The following is a 17,568-nucleotide window of genomic DNA, read 5'->3' on the forward strand; positions in this document are numbered from 1 at the left end:
AAATACACTAACACAACACTCTTAGCGCTTTGTATATATGCTTTTAGACACTAACAGACACACACATGCTAACGCTTGAACACGAATTCGCGTAACGACAGCTTTGGATTCCCAGCTGGTGAGAACGCGGTGTTTGAATGCGAGGTGCGGGAAGAGGCGGGAGTGACTTGGCTGAAGGATAACAAGCCGTTCAACGACCGGTTGATGGATCGTGTCCAAATACTCCAGAAGGAAGGCCGTCATCGCCTAGAGGTCCTCCACTGCAGGGAAGACGACTCCGGAGTGTACACAGCTCGAGCAGAGAACCCTCACGGCAACGCACATTGCACCGCTCAGTTAGTGGTCCACGAGTGTGAGTTTTGATTTAGATATCCTTGGTTAAATAGTTTTGGAGTTTGAGTAAAAATAGAAAAGAATCTATAAAATTTCGGCATTATTCACTCCAAAACGATTCGGCCGATCCTTTAAGATATATTTTAGTAAGCAAAGTAATTAAGTCACATGAGCATGGCTGCGACAATCATGATTAAATCATCGTAAAGCGTATAACAGTAGACCTTTCTCTCTGTATAATTTTCCTGTAATTGCAAACTAGCGGTAAATGTTTAGATAGCATGATGTGTCGTCCGATTAACATTAAACGAAATTTATTTCAGGAAAAAAGAAAGCGCGAAGAAAATTATATAATAATGTATATGTTTTAATCTTTTTCAATGTTTATAGTGACACCAGAGGAACGTAAACAGAAAAATGCGCTAAATGCTCCATATTTCCTAGTGGCGCTAAAAGACACTGAAATTATGATGAACACTTACCTTCGTTTCATGGTCAAGGTCAAGGGCAATCCCAATCCTGAAGTTAAATTGTGAGTAAATTTTCCTAGTATATATATAGACAATTATAATCTAGTAAAGATTATAATTATCTTGTTGATACACCATCTTAGCTGCACACTGCATTATGTACAGTAGCAGAATAGGTAGAGAAAATCTAGTGTCTACACACGCAATTCATTTCTTCAACCTATAAAATAGCTAGGTATTAAGAAAACTACACTGAATATCTATTTTAATAAAAGTTTAAATTTTTATAATATTTTTTACCCGTAAATGATCTTCATAATCTGTACACACTCAGTTGAAGACGTTTTCAGAAATATGTGCAAGCTTCAGCTTGCACATATGAGTATTTACACACTCAATTTACTATTTTTCGATCAAACTCTAGATGTAGCGTGTTGAGTAACGAAAGTTTATGTCGCGGTGTGTGTTGCCAGTGCGAGGAAATGAAATTAATAGATTTCCTCAGTAGGGATCGATACATTGATATGTTTACCGTTACCTTCTTAAATCTCTTATATTTTGAATATGTTGATAGCATTTTGATAAATATTGTTAAACTTTATAAGTGTATTAAGCGTTAATTTAAAATTTTATTCCCATTTACCATCTCTGCTTGAGATGGTAAATGTCACTAAATAAAAAAGTGTTTTTACAAAATGAAACAAAAAATATAATTATTTTATTCAGCTATCGTGATAACAAAGAAATTATATCTAATTCTGAAGACCGAGTATCAATAGTGCGTACTCGCGCCGACAAAGGCTGCTACGAACTGGTTATAGCTGACGTTTGTTCAGAGGACGCCGGCCGATACTCTTGTAGAGCAATCAATATCTATGGGGAGGTTACTTCAGAAGCTGTTGTCACTGTTGTTGGTATGTAGCTTAGACATTCTATTCTTTTATTTAGTAATATAATGAAACTGAATGAAACTGGCTCAGTTCAGTATAGACATCATACATTACCACATCACTCTTAGTCAAAGGCATTCATATTCGAGTAGAATATACAATCTTCGGGTTAATGTCTAAACATTCACTACGTGTTATAATGGTTAACACTATCTAAAAACAATCCTGTTCAAATTAATGTTCAGATCAGTCAAATTAGATATATATTTTAATATATCTAAAAACGATCCTAAATTACCTCTTTTGGTATTAAATGATCAATGATACCCGATCAACACATACATAAAACACATGCAAAACGTTTATACAAAAGCGCCACTAACGTTACACGATACTATATATAACTTATCTTGTGTTACACCTTCTATACAAGCATATGAGAGTGATATATGATCCAGTTATGATTTGGCAAGTTACTTGAACAGGTATTTCTTAATTGACAGGTAATCTTGTTAGTATTCTACCGGAAAGACAGTGACATATGATTCTTGTTATAAGCTTCGTTTTATAATTGTCCTGCATTCTTGCGGGGAGAATTGCCATTTTGCTTATCAGATGCCAGGCAATTTAAATTTCGTCCTCTACCCGATAATGTTTGTTAATTATTTGTTATTTTGTCGTTTGTTTATATTGATTTTGATCAGGAGGAAACCTTTTAAGTATTAGCTTTTTGTACTGATCTTGTGTAAAATTACTCCATTCTTTCTTATATTTCCTGATATTCACAATTTGAAAAGATTAGAATGTAATTTTTGAAAATATAACCATTCTTTGAGTGACATTTAAAAGAATTTGGAAGTGTCACGAAGTACTTATCGGGTTTATTCTGAAGAATCCCTGTTCTTTCTCAAGATAACGGTGTCGTCGTAGGTAGCGAAATGACATTTTAATAATTTTGAAAAATAATAAAATTTGTTATAAATCATACTGTGGATTATTAAAATCGACCTTGGATTTTACTCTCTTAAACACAATTTGTTCGGATGTCATTTTTAGGTTTCACTTATAAATAGTATAATGTTTTAGATTCGATACTTATAACCATACGCCGCCGTAATACCAGAAGGCGCCTGTTATTTAATGATTGACATACATACACACATACATCTCGTAACACATTTCTTGCAAGGATGCTTGGAACAAGTCCAATGTTTGTTTATGAGATAGTTACGATCTATATATAATTGCGGCTAATTTGGTCCGGCGCGGGATGATTTAAATGTTATTTTCTTATCTGCAAATGATGTGTTCTTACAGTTGGTTTTAGAGTACAAAACATATCAGTTAGACTAAGTATGTCATCTGTTATAGATGATAAGAATATCTTCGGAGAACTTCCACCGGGGGGTGAGGGGTTGCTGGCAAAGGGAGAGAAGGCCAACTTCACTTGGAAGAAAGATGGAGAAGAGTTCGACCCTGAAGAAAGGTTCAAGGTCAGTGTGCAGTGAACACACAACATAAACACTTCGAACACATTACAACAGTCACTTACAACAACAAACATTAAGAACATTACATAACTCACATCTGATGAGAATTATCAATTCTGAACACACCTTTTTGAGATGAGCTGTAGATGACGTTGTAATGACGTATGCCTATCAAATTGCAACATTGTTTACATCTGTCTTTAAACAATCTTTATACATATTATGTTAATTTATATAAATTTCCATATCACTTTTAGAAATTTTTGTAACGGAAGGAAATTAATAGATTTTGATATGGTTCTAAAAGATATTTCTCTAAGCTCTGTCGCGTAAGTTGTGTAACTGAACGTCCCGGGCACGCGTCGCTGGCATTCAAACACGTAGCTATGGCCAGAAAATGTATACTTACTTATTACTTATTCTATAATGGATAGAATAAATAAATAAGAAAAACATCAAAATATATATCTCTATCTATATTTATATTTCTACTAAAAAAATTGGCTTAGTTAAATACAGAATTTAATTTTGACAAGGCCAAACCTAATATATATTTCAAATGCACAATCGTTTTACGATAGCCAATTTCTTTATTTAAAATATCCCTTTATGCAAAATGTATAGTAATGGCAAAGCAGATTTGCACCCACTTTTTGCAATACCTATTGGTAAAAATTGGTGAATTGTGTCCTGCTATCAGCGAGCCATATTGTACAATATAATAAACAGTAAAAATTAGTATAAAGGAACATGACGCTCTGTAGATCTGTATATTCTGACAGTTTAGAATATAGAGTCTAGTTTAAAAACTGCAAATACATGTTAGGTCCTTCTTGGTGATGATGAGGATTCCTTGGCGCTAGTGTTCCAGCATGTCAAGCCTGAAGATGCAGGTCTATATACCTGTGTGGCTAAAACAAGTACCGGTAACATTTCCTGTTCAGCTGAACTAACCGTGCAAGGTGAGGGTAAAAAAATTACACGTTTTCGTTATCTCTTAGAAGTGACTTTAAGCTCATTAATACGTCATGTGAAGTCTCTAAAGGACAATTCATGATAAACATACTGAGAAGTCACGTTGCTGCTTTGATTTACGAACATGTATAACAATTAAGCAAAAAAACATATAATTGTGTTAAGATTTTATTTACATAATTTAATTTAAATGAATAAAATTTTAAAGCTTGGGTTGGAAAGAAATATAAAAAATAAATAAAAACCGTATACATATAATTAATAGCAAATAAACATATGGGCACCCTATTTGGGCGGGACTTTAGGAGCTAATATTAAAAAAAAAACAATATTACCAAAATTTATATGTGTTTTTAACTTCACGCTGTATCCTGCTCAACACGCAATGCCTCCAGAACTCGGCAGAAAGTGGGGAACGGATTGTCTTCTCACTAGGTTACCCTGCTGTGTGCGGGATACAACGTAAAGCTGATTATATCAAATTTACAGGTGCCGTAAACATTTTACACCGGGAACCACAAAAGCCTGAGTTAGTGATAGAGCACCGTGAAGCCATCGTGTCTAGCGGAGGATCGGCCATGCTTGAACTAGTATGCAAAGGTTACCCGAAACCTAATGTGGTTTTTAAACACGATGGAAAAGTGGTGGAAGCTGATACTAGGCATAAGTGAGTATATTTATTATAGTTATAGTAGTTATTACGGAATAAAAAAATATTAATTAATACTTTATTATTTTATATTTAATTATACTTTGATATTTACGAAACGATTTTATTGAAACAAACACTAACCAAATACTATAATAAAAAATATTTTTTAACAAAAAGATAAACCGACTTCTAACAACGAACTAAAAAGTGAAAAATAATTATACAACGATTTTATAACCTTTCAAACAAAAAAAAATTCAAAATCGGTTCACCCAGTCAAAAGTTATGAGGTAACAAACATAAAAAAAAAATAAAACAATCGAATTGATAACCTCCTTTTCTTACAGAAGTCGGTTAAAAAATAGACTTAAATCGGTTAAGCTGATTGTGCAGCGTAGAGTAGCGTGAACAACCGCACAGACATACAGACAAAAATAATTGCATTAGGTTGTGTCATATTGATAAATGCCCTTATAATAGATTTTCTTCTTTCTTATGTACAGATAGAGATCAGTTTCAATTTTATTATAAGTATATCTATACTAACAGATAAGAAACGAATGTACGAAAACTGGAAAACGAGAAAGTGTTCTTGCAGTAGATTCTATGAAGCTTATTTTTTTTAAGAAAGTCTAAATCATTTTGCACTGATTATTAAAAAATCGGCTAATCATTAAAAAAGTATACAATTTTTTGACACTTATGCTGTCACACTTCCGTTGAACAGCAAGATATAACTTACAAATTTAATTTCTTTGCATTTCAAATGTCACTTACTTTAAAAATAATGCCATTTCCATGTAGATTCCTTTACGAAGACGATGAGAATATGTCGCTGGTCATCAAAAACGTGTCAGCAGCAGACGCGGGCGAGTACCACGTGACGGCATCAAACGATTTGGGAGAAGATACTACTATAATGAACTTAGTTGTGAAAGCTCCGCCCAAGATTAAGGAGAAGATTGAGAATCAGACGTGTATGGTGGGTTTTGGTTATGTATTTACATATGTTTTTTTTGTAAGGATGAATATAAATATACTATGAATAATATTTATATAAGTAACATACCATCATGTTCTCATCGAGCTACGTTGATATCCTTATACGCTTGTTACAATTTATGATATCCGCTTTTAAGTATTAAATATTTACTTTGACCACTAGGCGGGTTCAACACACGAAGTGACCATAGAAGTGGAAGGCACTCCGTCCCCAGATCTTTCTTTCTACAAAGATGGAGTCGAGATCAAATCATCAGAAAGAATCATTATTAAGAAGGAATCTGAAGAAATATACAAAATTATTATTAAAGATGCAAAATTGACTGATACTGGGTCATATTCTGTTGTCGCCAAGTAAGGAATATTATTTCTCTTTCATCGCTATACCAATTTAGTTTTTAAGTTTTTTTTACATAATATAAATCAACTTTACTAATGTTATAAAACTGTAAAGTATGTTTAGTATTTATGCTTTGCGCTTCACAGGAACTACTACTTATTAATTATCATGTTTTAATAAAATGATATAATACTTTTACATTTTTCTTATAAAAAAATTATTAAAAGTAAATTGACTTGTAACAACAGCGTCAAATAATAGTAGCTTGCAGATACAAATGATAGTACATATTTGAATATTATTATCTTTTCTAGTTTCACGCTGTATATCGCACGTAGCAGGATAGGCAGAGGGTACCTAATGTTAAGATAAACATAATGCTCTTGCTCTTGTATATTTAAATAAGCCCAATTGCATACACACTTTATTTTCATTTTCTATTTCAGGAATGAAGTCAACCAATGTTCGGACTTCTGGCAGTGGCACGTGACGTCACCGCCCAAAATCATTAAGAAACTAGGCGGAAACAAGGAATGTAGTGAGAAGGACACTGTGACATTCGAAGTACAGACGGAGGCAGAACCTGCACCCAATGTTACTTGGTAAGCTTAGAATATAGCTTTTTTATTAAGTTAGCGTGGTGGAAGGCTTATTTTATTTTTTTATAGGTAATATATATTTTGACATAATTGTCCCTTGAACTTTCTATATTTTTCTCAATGTAACCTAGAATTATTTGCTTTAATTTTGCAAATGAGCCATCAATTTCCATATTCCATTTTATTTTTATTTTCATTTAAATGGTTAGACAACGAGACAAGTTGAGTAGAGCAAGACAAGTTTTAGATTAGAACGCCGTTATTTGTCTAAACAAACGGAAGTATAAATAGAAATATTGTAAATATAAACATTCCTTTAATAAAAACTGGAAATCGAGCCCACAATCGTCGCGCATACAAAGTGAGATGCTTCCCGAAATTCCCAATCACATAAACCTTATTATTAATATACTTAATTTATATTATAGGTACAAAAACAAAACAGAGCTGAAAGAATCATCGGTGGTTAAAATATCTTCGACGGGTGAAGCTCATAAATTGGTCATCACTTCTGCCGCTCGAGCTGACTCCGGAGAATATTCTTGTGAGGTAGATATATGAAAATTAAATGTTTTTGAAATTATTGTAAAAATAGTTATTATAAATAGTTTATATCCCATCCATCCATCCATCAGGCTTTCAACGTCCACTGCTGGACATAGGCCTCCAATAATGTCCGGTACTGCGCCCTTTGAATCGAGCCGATTTCCACTGTCTTCTTAAGGTCGTCGGTCCACCTGGTTTATAATGCAATCTACAAAAGCCTGTCTCGACATCAGAGTGTAGAAATGAACATTTTAAATACTTTCAACTGGGAAGATTAGGGTTTTGTCGTTGGTGAGAAAAAAAATATATTGAATTTTTTAAAATATTTTACCTCTAAATTCCAGATCCGTAACGTCCACGGCAGTACAAGCGATTCTTGTGTAATGAACGTGCGATGTGCTCCTAATTTCACTGAACGACTCAAAGACACTACTGCGGCGGAGGGTGATGTTAATGTCGAATTTACAGTCGATGTGGACGCTTATCCTTTGCCTAGTGTTAAATGGTAAGATGAAGTTATAAATTTACCTTTTCTTTCACATTATAGTATTTCGTTTTAATAAAACATACATGATATGCCGTTCTCCAAATGTAATTTGTAAAATTAATATAGGCCTGGATTATAGAAATAAATGTCGTCTTACTTATTTAATAAGGAAGTTCTAAACAAAATCATATTATATGGAGTAATAATATTCAAATCTAAAAAGAATATGACATGGAAGTTTATTTACACCACCCACTCTATTTTATCACAAATTTCCTAACCCAAAGGTAGTCCGGTAGAAATAGCTGATTAGCGATAACACCGCCTTTTGAGTGTCAATTGTTTTATTTTTGATAATGTATCCTAATGAGTAATTGTGCACAATATAGTGTATATGTGCACAATATAATAATAAATAAAATTATACTTGTAATTATGACACAATATATGACAAGCTAGGATTGAACCTCTGGTCTTCGTTTAAATAGTCAATATAGTCAATATAGTTGGTATACACCAATATTCCAATAATACGAGCATTAGTACTCTCGTAAAATGAAATGAATTTTAAAGTAATGATTTTTTTATTAATCAGAATTAGAATTGTTCAGTGTTTTTTTACATTTATAGTCTGAGATTGTTACTATGTGTTATGATATTTATTTTTACTATACATTAATAGTGTTCTTTAGAATTTATATAAATGAATGTAATATTAACTTAACATATTAATCTCCCACAGGTATTTAGGTGATATAGAAATCACGGAGAAAAAATCTATTTACACTCGTGTCGATAATGGAAGTAGCCACAAGCTGATTCTCAAAGAGGTGACTGCTGAACTTTCTGGAAAATACTCTTGCAAAGTATCCAATGAACTTGGAGAAGATTCTTGCCAAGCCACCTTTACTGTTAATAGTAAGAATTATTGTTTATCTTCAAAACATAAATCAGCTTCACGCTGTATCCTACACACGGCAGGATAGGCTGGACGGAGCTAGTGTTAAAACACTCCTAATTTCCGCCGAAATCTGGAGGCATTGCGTATCCGATAGATTAGGCCTCGGCATTGCGTGCCGTCCGTGGCGGAACTCAACGCCGCTTTGTCTCGACACCAGAGCGTAAAATGAAAATATACATTTAAATAAATATTTTATTTGCTCACATAGTTCCATCACGTTTTAGTCTTTGTGTGGTGAATTGAAAATATTATCATATGTATAACAATGAGTAAATTAGTAAAATAAATATTTATGAATATTTTTTTAAATGAAATATAAATAGATCAAGAAACTTCAGAGCCCTAGAAGCGTTATTTAAAATTTTGTGTTTAAATGTTATCTTGTGCTGAGCTTGACATAGTGAACGTCACTTTGTGTATTAGACAAAATTATTATATCTTAAAAACAATATAGAAATATATAAACCAAGGGAATCATTTATATAGGAAAACCTCGTATCACCAAGAGTCTGGTAGACATGACAGTAGATGCCGGTCAGACCCTCAAGCTGGATGTGGAAGTGGAAGGCTGCCCAGAACCCAAAGTCAAGTGGTACAAAGACGGAAAGGAGGTCAGCACTGATGCCAGGATCAAAATTGAAAGAGATACACAGAGGTTGGTTATTTCCGTTCCACATTTTCTCGATATTGCCGATATTGTTAAAGAAAATGTCACCTCTTTTAATGATGATTTCTATGAAAATGTATTAAATTATGCAATTCTAAAAAAATATTCCGAATACCTCATTATAGTTTTGATAATTTGTAATAGTACTACTAGTAGTATGGATTTCAGCCAGGATCGGGCACCATGGACGCCATTTTCGCCCTCAGAACTTTGATGGAGGCATACAGGGAAAAAAAGGAGAGCTCTGCATGTGGCCTTTTTAGATCTGCAGAAGGCCTTTGACTGTGTGCCTCGTCAGTGTATCTGGTGGGCATTGCGATCCAAAGGGATCCCTGAGGCCTATATTGAGATTATCAGAGACATGTACCACGATTTCGCTTCTATGGTTAGGACTGCTGTTGGCGACACTAGACCCTTCCCGATTACAGTAGGGGTTCACCAGGGCTCGGCTCGTAGTCCGTTCTTATTCAATGTAGTGCTCGATACTGTCTCGGCTCACATCCAGGACCAGCCTCCATGGCTGATGATGTATGCCGACGACATAGCACTCATTGCCGAGAACCGACTTACGCTGGAGCGTAAAGTGAACCTCTGGAAGGGTACGCTTGAGAACGGCGGTCTTAAACTAAATGTGTCGAAGACAGAGTACATGGCCTGCGGGAGCCGGGACTCGAGCACCATCCTTATAGGTCCTGAGCCAGCCGTTAAGTCGGAGAAGTTCAGGTACCTTGGATCCGTTATGCACGAGTCTGGAGGCATCGATCACGATGTCCAAGGGCGGATAAGCGCTGCCTGGGCCAAATGGCGGGAGGTCACTGGTGTGGTCTGCGACCGCAGAATACCGCTCAAGCTCAAGGGGCTGATATACTAGAGCATCGTCCGACCGGTTCTTTTATACGGCAGCGAATGTTGGCCGGCATTATCTCGGCACACTCAGGAGCTTCACGTCACGGAAATGAAGATGCTGAGGTGGATGTGCGGCGTAACGCGGTCTGACCGCATACGCAACACATTCATTCGAGGTAGTCTTGGGGTCCGTGACGTAGCGGATAAGCTCCAAGAGCGTCGTCTGAGATGGTTTGGCCACGTTACGCGCCGGCCTAAGAACTATGTCGGATGCAAGTGCCTTGCTATATCAGTTCCTGGAGTGAAACCTCCTGGACGCCCAAGGAAGCGCTGGCTGGATGTCGTGATGCAGGACATGAGAGGTCTAACCACCGAGGACGCAAAAGACCGTGCAAAGTGGAGTAGGTTGAGTAGGAGGGCAGACCCTGGCAATAGCCGGGATTAATGCCAGGAGGAAGAAGACTTTATATGATCATTGCGTAATCACTTTTTTTGTTTCTTATAAAATTCTTATAATATTCGGTTTTAGTATACGCTAGAAGTCAGTCAACTTATATACTATTTTACAAAATCTTTATAATAATAACTCAATTTTACATTACATTTTTCCAGGCTTGAGAATTATCATCTATCGGTGACTCTAGTAAAGGAAGAAGATGGCGGAGAATATGAAGTGAAAGCTGAAAATGAAATGGGTAGTGTTTCGTCTAAGAGCACTGTTATTGTACACAGTAAGTATTACATACACTTGGTCAATGTCTAAAATAATTAAATATTTAGTAAAATCGAGTCATAAAAATTAAAACGAGATTGTAAATAAGATCAATAAAAATATTTTTGGCGAATAATATTAATTTATGCAAAAATAGCCTTTGAAATTTCAACATATTTAGATTTAATGATAAAAAATCTATTTTTCACATATTAATAGCTTAATTTAGTTAGTTTTAACGTGATACATAATGGAATAGCATCACGGCTTCAGAGTCACACATATCACAATACACATCAACATCTCGGTAATGTATACAAAACTCAAAGACAATCCGAGTGTGGATTATACCCCGGCTGCATAGGTACAGTAGTTATGTAGTTTGATAGTAGATGCACGCTAATTATGTCCCTTTTAACGGGTACTTAGATTAGATTTAATTATTCGAAGCATTCTCTGGACATGATTGCTCGTGTGAATTTGCACCAGTAAATCCTTGCACTTGACCCTGTGGTGTCATTAATACACATACTATTTGTTACCATTTTTCATTGTGTTTAATAGCTAAAGAAGTGCATTCGAGATTCACAAAAGAAAACTTGGTTGGACATGAAATCGACGAGGACGCCAAAGCAAAACAACAGTTGGTAGATGATGTAGATGATTTAAAAGCAAAACAATCTGCGAAGAAAGGTAAAACGAAACCAGAAATTGCGGAAGAAAAAAGTGTTCTAAATGAAATAGATGTGAAACCCAAATCTGTGTCTTTTGAGGAGGCAGAAAAACCAGATCCAAGCGAGCCAATAAAATCACTTACAGAACCTGAAGTTATTAAAGAAGAATCCTTTTGGGGTGATGTTGATAATGATGGACTGGTAAAGCTTGTTAAAGTTGATGAAATTGATGCTGCACCAAAGAAAGCAAGGAAATCTATAACAGAGCCGGAGGAAATTGAAAGCAAGGCTTGGGATGAAAACCATAATGAAAAACCAAAGAAGCCTATAGTTGAAGAGGTTCAAACTGAAACACTAAAAGGTGAAAAAGATATTACTAAACCAGAAGAAATAGAGGAAGTGTTCATCAATGAATCAATAAAATCTCCAAAACGCAAGTCCATTAAAAAACAGTCTGTAGAAGAACCATTGAGTGCTGAAAGTGAAGGTAAAAAACGCGCTTTGTGCTTCTTCTCGACCAGCAAACAGCTTCTCGCACTCACATCTTACATAGTATTGCATGCTATAGTGTTCTTTTAACATCCAGTGTGATTTGTTGTTTAGGGCGAGTTTTCCAAACGGTAACAACGTTCAAATCCGGAGACGACGGCTCAATTATTGTGTCTAAAGTGAGCAGCACCAGGTCTCACGGCGCTGTTATAACTGGTCAGTATAAAATGGCTTTCCCTATCCCTGTTTGTAACCTCACTAGTAGAAGTTTTGACTATAACACGAATTGCTATACAAATAAATCTAAAATCTCATTCCACAATCTTTGCATATAATTATTATATAAAATATAAAAATCGCATTTCGATATAATAATATTTTAACTGATAGGTCCAGCCGAAACGCGCACTATACACAAATTGACCTCTAGTGCCGTTTATTATGATGAGGATGATCAGAGTGAGAAAAAAGTACTAAAACCAAATAAACCGCATACCACTTCGTTGGAAGTTGAGGAAATAGCTAGTCACAGTTACTATTTATCTGAGTTGGGATATTATACAATACCGGACCATATAAGGCGAGGTACTTATGGTATCATTGAGGAACCGCAAACGGATTCGGACGCTGAAACTAACTCGAGGTATAGTAGGCCGGTCAGTATCAGGACGATATCTATCATGTCGATGTCTGAAGACGAAATGAGTTGGCACAACGATTCACTTTCTCGCGAAATATCAATAGAAGATCTTTCCAAATCTATCTTTGACATAGACGACACTAAAAAGGTATTCAGTAAAGACTCGTACATTCGTCAGTCTTCATTCAAAGAAGACTATTTCACAGACGAAGGTGACGAAGAATCTGTCATTTTGAGAGAAAAGAGCCAGAAAGTATACGAGAACGATATCACAGAGAAGCTCATACACATTTCGAAGGAGTTTGACGATAACGAATTTAAAAACGTAGAAAGTAAGATACGCGACGTTAAAAGTAGGATTTTAGAAGAACTAGTTTTAGGTCCTGTCAATAAATTTGAAAGTATTACTAAAAATGTAGCAGAAACTACTGTAGAGAAAAAGAAAAAAACAAACGCTGGTTTATTTAGCGTCGAAGAAGAGGACAGAGATTTAGAAGAACTGCTCAGACGAAGTCAGAGGCAAAGAAGCATATTAGACGATATACTTAATGTGGAAGATGAAAAAGGTAATAACAAGTCAGTAAAAGTTTATATGAAGGAAACATTGACGCGCGCGGCTGATGATGATGATCCAAGTAACGCTACGCTCTCTTGGTCAGGAAACTAACAAATTTTCCATGTCGCTTTATCAAAAGATATTGCTTCTTACTGTTTAGCTGTATCTGATATTTTCTATACATTTTTTTTTATTTACACACTAAGTTTCTTCTTCCACTAAACTAAATTAGTCAATTTATAAGAAAATGTCAGATCTATTAATGTCTTCGATACCCAACAAATGAATTAATGTTCTTTCGTATGTTTGTTTTAGCGCGCATGCGTAATAACTTTTCCTTCTGGCATACTAATACTTGGGTCCCTCTCCGTCGAAGATGCTAAAAGCAACCGCCACGTTTCAAGGTAATTTCTGAGTTACTATTATGCGTGCACGGCATTTAAGCTTTATTTGTATATACATATATGCATGGTTTTTGGTTCTTACCAAAGCTAAACATCTCCAAGGTACGTATAACAATCCTACAGCCCACAACACAGTCTTCACTAAATATTTATCTTTTATTTTTTACACATGGGTAAGTAATTTTATTTCAGCTACAATAACTGCTGTATATACCGCCAACTTTTAGGTGTAAATATTTTATGCTGCTTACCTACTGCATATCGATTGTATTGTTTCGTATGATAAAACTATTTAGGCTTTTAAAAAAGATTAAAAAATTCCAAAATTCTTTAAATAGAAATATTAATATAATCATTCGATCCTTCGATTATATAAATATTTTCCATAATTATTACTGGCCATATTTCTAGTTATATGCTCCTATCTATTGTTAGAGATAGATTAAGATCAACAACAAATTTTCAAAACTGTTTAAAAATATTTTAAGCAAGAAACTAAATTAATTTTCTATTACAGCACCTCCCAAACTAAAAGAAAGCAACATGAAAGATGGACACATTTACGAATCTTTACCACTAGTATACACAGTGCAAGCTACCGGTACTCCGAATCCAACCGTGCGTTGGCTCCACAACGGTGAAGAAGTGAAGCCAGACAACAGGATCCGCTTCAGCAATGAAGGAGACCTCTTCAAATTGGAAATAAATTCTGTAGACTTGACGGACGTCGGCAAGTGGCAGTGTGAAGTGGTTAATAAACTTGGCAAAGAGGTTGTACAAGCCGAGCTGTCTGTATCACGTAAGTACTTTGAATTTTTTTTAACGCTTTATAATATATAATCGCATTTATCAAATATATAACAGTCGGTCATTATATTGAGGCAGTTGTGGCGCAACGGCTCAAGCGTACTCAAGCGACGGGAATTGGGGGAAAGGAATAGTTAATATTTTCATTTCCTCGCTCTGGTAACGGGGGAAAGCGTGACATTGAGTTGCACCTCTCGACTCGATGTCTCAAAAATTCTGGGGAAAGTGAGGAACGGAAGTGAGTAAATTGGGACGGAGTGTCTTAACAGTAGATTCCCAGGATTCCTCTGCCTGTATCGAAATCTGCTGTGTGTGAGCATACTGTGGATAAACCCAGCCATCAGGTTTGATAAACCTCAAATCCTCGTTAAATTCAAATTCAAAATATTCTTTATTCAAATGGACTATTATAAGCACTTACGAATCGTCGAACTATATTTACTATGACACTGTATATTTTGTCGGACAAACAGAATATTACAATATACAAATTGTGAAGCAACTGTAATAATATCTGCATCTTTGAAAACATCTCGCAGAGAATCTCGAGCTCTTAGGTTATAAATATTGAATTTATATCTGAAGCACTGCCCCATAGCAGCATTCTATAAGATATTTTCAGAGTATTTTACTATGAAAATAGCTATAGTACACTAGTCGGGCAGTTTCAACGTCACAGGTGAGTTTATCCGCAAGTGCTTTCAGATGAGTGTTCCACTGGATAACAGGTATATTCCTAAAATGATCCTCGTGGATATTGGAATACAAAAACATTCTAATTTCAATAGAGAGGAAGGTTAATAACTTTCTACCACTTGGAACCCACTCATAAAATCTTTGAAGTCTCAAACTCGCCATACTAAAGGGCAATATACAGTCACCTCATTCTGCATGAATCAGGGGCAATAAATAAATTGTTGGCGGTAGTTTCATATAATAATTATGTCAAGTGACAGACGGATGCCACCCGTGACCACGGCCTACTGCAGTGTTCTAAACGTCGGTTTTCCTCCCTCCGTCTCCCAATATTTATATATTATATACAATTCGTGATTAATCCGGTTAAATAGTTTCATTGAAAATCTTTTCATTTAAATGTTAACCTAATTTCACATTCAAATATCTAATTACAGCCGTAGCAGAACTCCGAAAGCCTATCTTCACGTCGCCATTAGAAGCAACAAAGGTTATGCAACGTGAACCTGTAACACTTAAGGCTATTTGTACAGCTGATCCCCTGCCACATGTCGCATGGTTACTTAATGGGAAAGAACTGACACCAGATGCTACTCTTATTACCAACGCTGATTCACAGGATCTAGAACACGGCATCAAGGAGTGTACATTCACTCTGCATATACCTACTGGTACTAGATAGTTTTTTATTTGAAATTTTAATGCGAAATAGTTATTATTCACAAATATTTTCTTGGGTTTACAAATAAAGTGTAGGTACACTAGTACAATAAAAAAATGTGCATTATGTAAAGATTTGTAAAGTATGAAAAGAAATATTTATATATTTTTTAATACAGGTCGTCACGCTGACACGGGGATTTACACTGTACAAGCGAAAAACAAATATGGTATTGGCGAAAGCTCTGCCCGCCTCGATATACTTTTGCGGCCCGAAGTAGAGCCTCTGAAGGACGTTACCACTGTACCCTTCGAAGAAACCACCTTTATTACCAAGATCAAGGCTAACCCTGTGGCTGAGGTTAAATGGTGAGGTTCAAGAGTATATTTAATAAATTATACACATAAGATAAAAATATTCTTGGAAATGTATATTGTTACTTAAAACGCTGATACTGCTAAGATTTATCAATGAATACTATTCATAAAATAATCATACTATATCAGTATATTTATATCTCTTATAGTTTAGACAGGCTGTTAAGCTTCCACATCAGGTATCTAGATTTTAAAAATAAACTATAACCTAGATGTTGTCTAGACTTTATAACTTTATACAACGAAAAAGTTTCATTCAAATCCGTCCAGTAGCTCTGGAGATTAGTGTGTACAAACAGACATTTTTTTTGTGTATTTGGGCTCTATTACTTTTCTTTAACTCCCCTCAATTATTATTTTGTAAATATATTCAATGTACAGTCGCGCCATTTTTACATTCTTATTATATGTATAGATTATAGGGCTTGTTTTTTCTTTTTAGTTTTCATGTAACCGGGTTTTTGTTTCTTTTTATAATTATTTAATGACTTAAATAAATAAATAAATCAGCTTCATGCTGTATCCCGCACACAGCAGGGTAGGCAGAGGGAACCTAGTGTTAAGACACTCAGTTCCCCACTTTCTGCCGAATTCCGGAGGCATTGCGTGTTGAGTGGCAGAGCTCAACAGAGCGAAGAAATATAAACGTAAATAAATATTTAATTTCCTCGAGTGGGGATCGAACCCACAACCATCGCGTTACAGTCACACCTTTGTGCCGCTGCGCCACGACAGCCTCATTTAATGATTTATTCACTCAAAAAAATCATCCAAAACTTTGTGACCGTCATGTTCAGGAGCAAAGATGGTTACGTGATCCAGCCATCAGATCGTCTGGAAATTGTAGAAGATCGCGCAGCTGAAACTTTTAAACTGGTAATAAAGGACATAGCCATAGAAGATGCTGGAGTGTACGCCGTTACCGCTAAGAATGAGCTGGGAGAGACTGTGCAACAAGCGAAACTTAATGTTCATAGTAAGTTATCCGTTCTTTTTTATTTGTAGACGAATATGAATGAACTGATAGATTTCGAATTTAGCTGAGCAGTGTAATTTTATATTTGACAAAAACACTCATCTCGTATTTATTGCATCTCAGTTTTGGTACTTCTTCTTTTCGGAAAATATCAAACATTTCATGCCTTAAAAGTTTATGATATTATTATTTGTGGCCATATGTGAAAAAAAATATTTCCTACTTCTATACTCTATATTGTAGGTATTGTAGTCGAGTCTTTACAAACAATTTTGTCTTAGCATATCTCTTTGCCAAATCTACAGCATTAACATTATT

The 17,568-nt window shown here is 35.3% G+C and overlaps 1 protein-coding gene across 5 annotated transcripts in view; it reads left to right on the top strand.

The window, feature by feature from the left end:
• The window catches only part of Obsc (Obscurin), a 74,017-nt gene that overhangs the window by 37,102 nt on the left and 19,347 nt on the right, over positions 1–17,568 (top strand). The window contains exons 12-32 of one of the 5 annotated variants that reach the window (XM_085192172.1): positions 116–352; positions 724–865; positions 1,530–1,717; positions 3,065–3,186; positions 4,010–4,145; positions 4,648–4,825; positions 5,615–5,792; positions 5,976–6,166; positions 6,599–6,754; positions 7,180–7,300; positions 7,642–7,802; positions 8,527–8,702; positions 9,232–9,400; positions 10,871–10,989; positions 11,535–12,131; positions 12,248–12,349; positions 12,524–13,339; positions 14,251–14,532; positions 15,674–15,907; positions 16,076–16,265; positions 17,072–17,250. In XM_085192172.1, the coding sequence (XP_085048298.1) occupies positions 116–352; positions 724–865; positions 1,530–1,717; positions 3,065–3,186; positions 4,010–4,145; positions 4,648–4,825; positions 5,615–5,792; positions 5,976–6,166; positions 6,599–6,754; positions 7,180–7,300; positions 7,642–7,802; positions 8,527–8,702; positions 9,232–9,400; positions 10,871–10,989; positions 11,535–12,131; positions 12,248–12,349; positions 12,524–13,339; positions 14,251–14,532; positions 15,674–15,907; positions 16,076–16,265; positions 17,072–17,250 (4,674 nt within the window). The remainder of the gene's footprint in view (positions 1–115; positions 353–723; positions 866–1,529; positions 1,718–3,064; positions 3,187–4,009; positions 4,146–4,647; positions 4,826–5,614; positions 5,793–5,975; positions 6,167–6,598; positions 6,755–7,179; positions 7,301–7,641; positions 7,803–8,526; positions 8,703–9,231; positions 9,401–10,870; positions 10,990–11,534; positions 12,132–12,247; positions 12,350–12,523; positions 13,340–14,250; positions 14,533–15,673; positions 15,908–16,075; positions 16,266–17,071; positions 17,251–17,568) is intronic. The other 4 variants (XM_085192174.1, XM_085192173.1, XM_085192175.1 and 1 more) reach the window with 4 other exon arrangements.

Source organism: Heliconius melpomene, chromosome 10 (genome assembly GCF_056956725.1).
Source record: "Heliconius melpomene rosina isolate 202511_hmr_F chromosome 10, ASM5695672v1, whole genome shotgun sequence".
Classification (NCBI taxonomy): Eukaryota; Metazoa; Arthropoda; class Insecta; order Lepidoptera; family Nymphalidae; genus Heliconius; species Heliconius melpomene.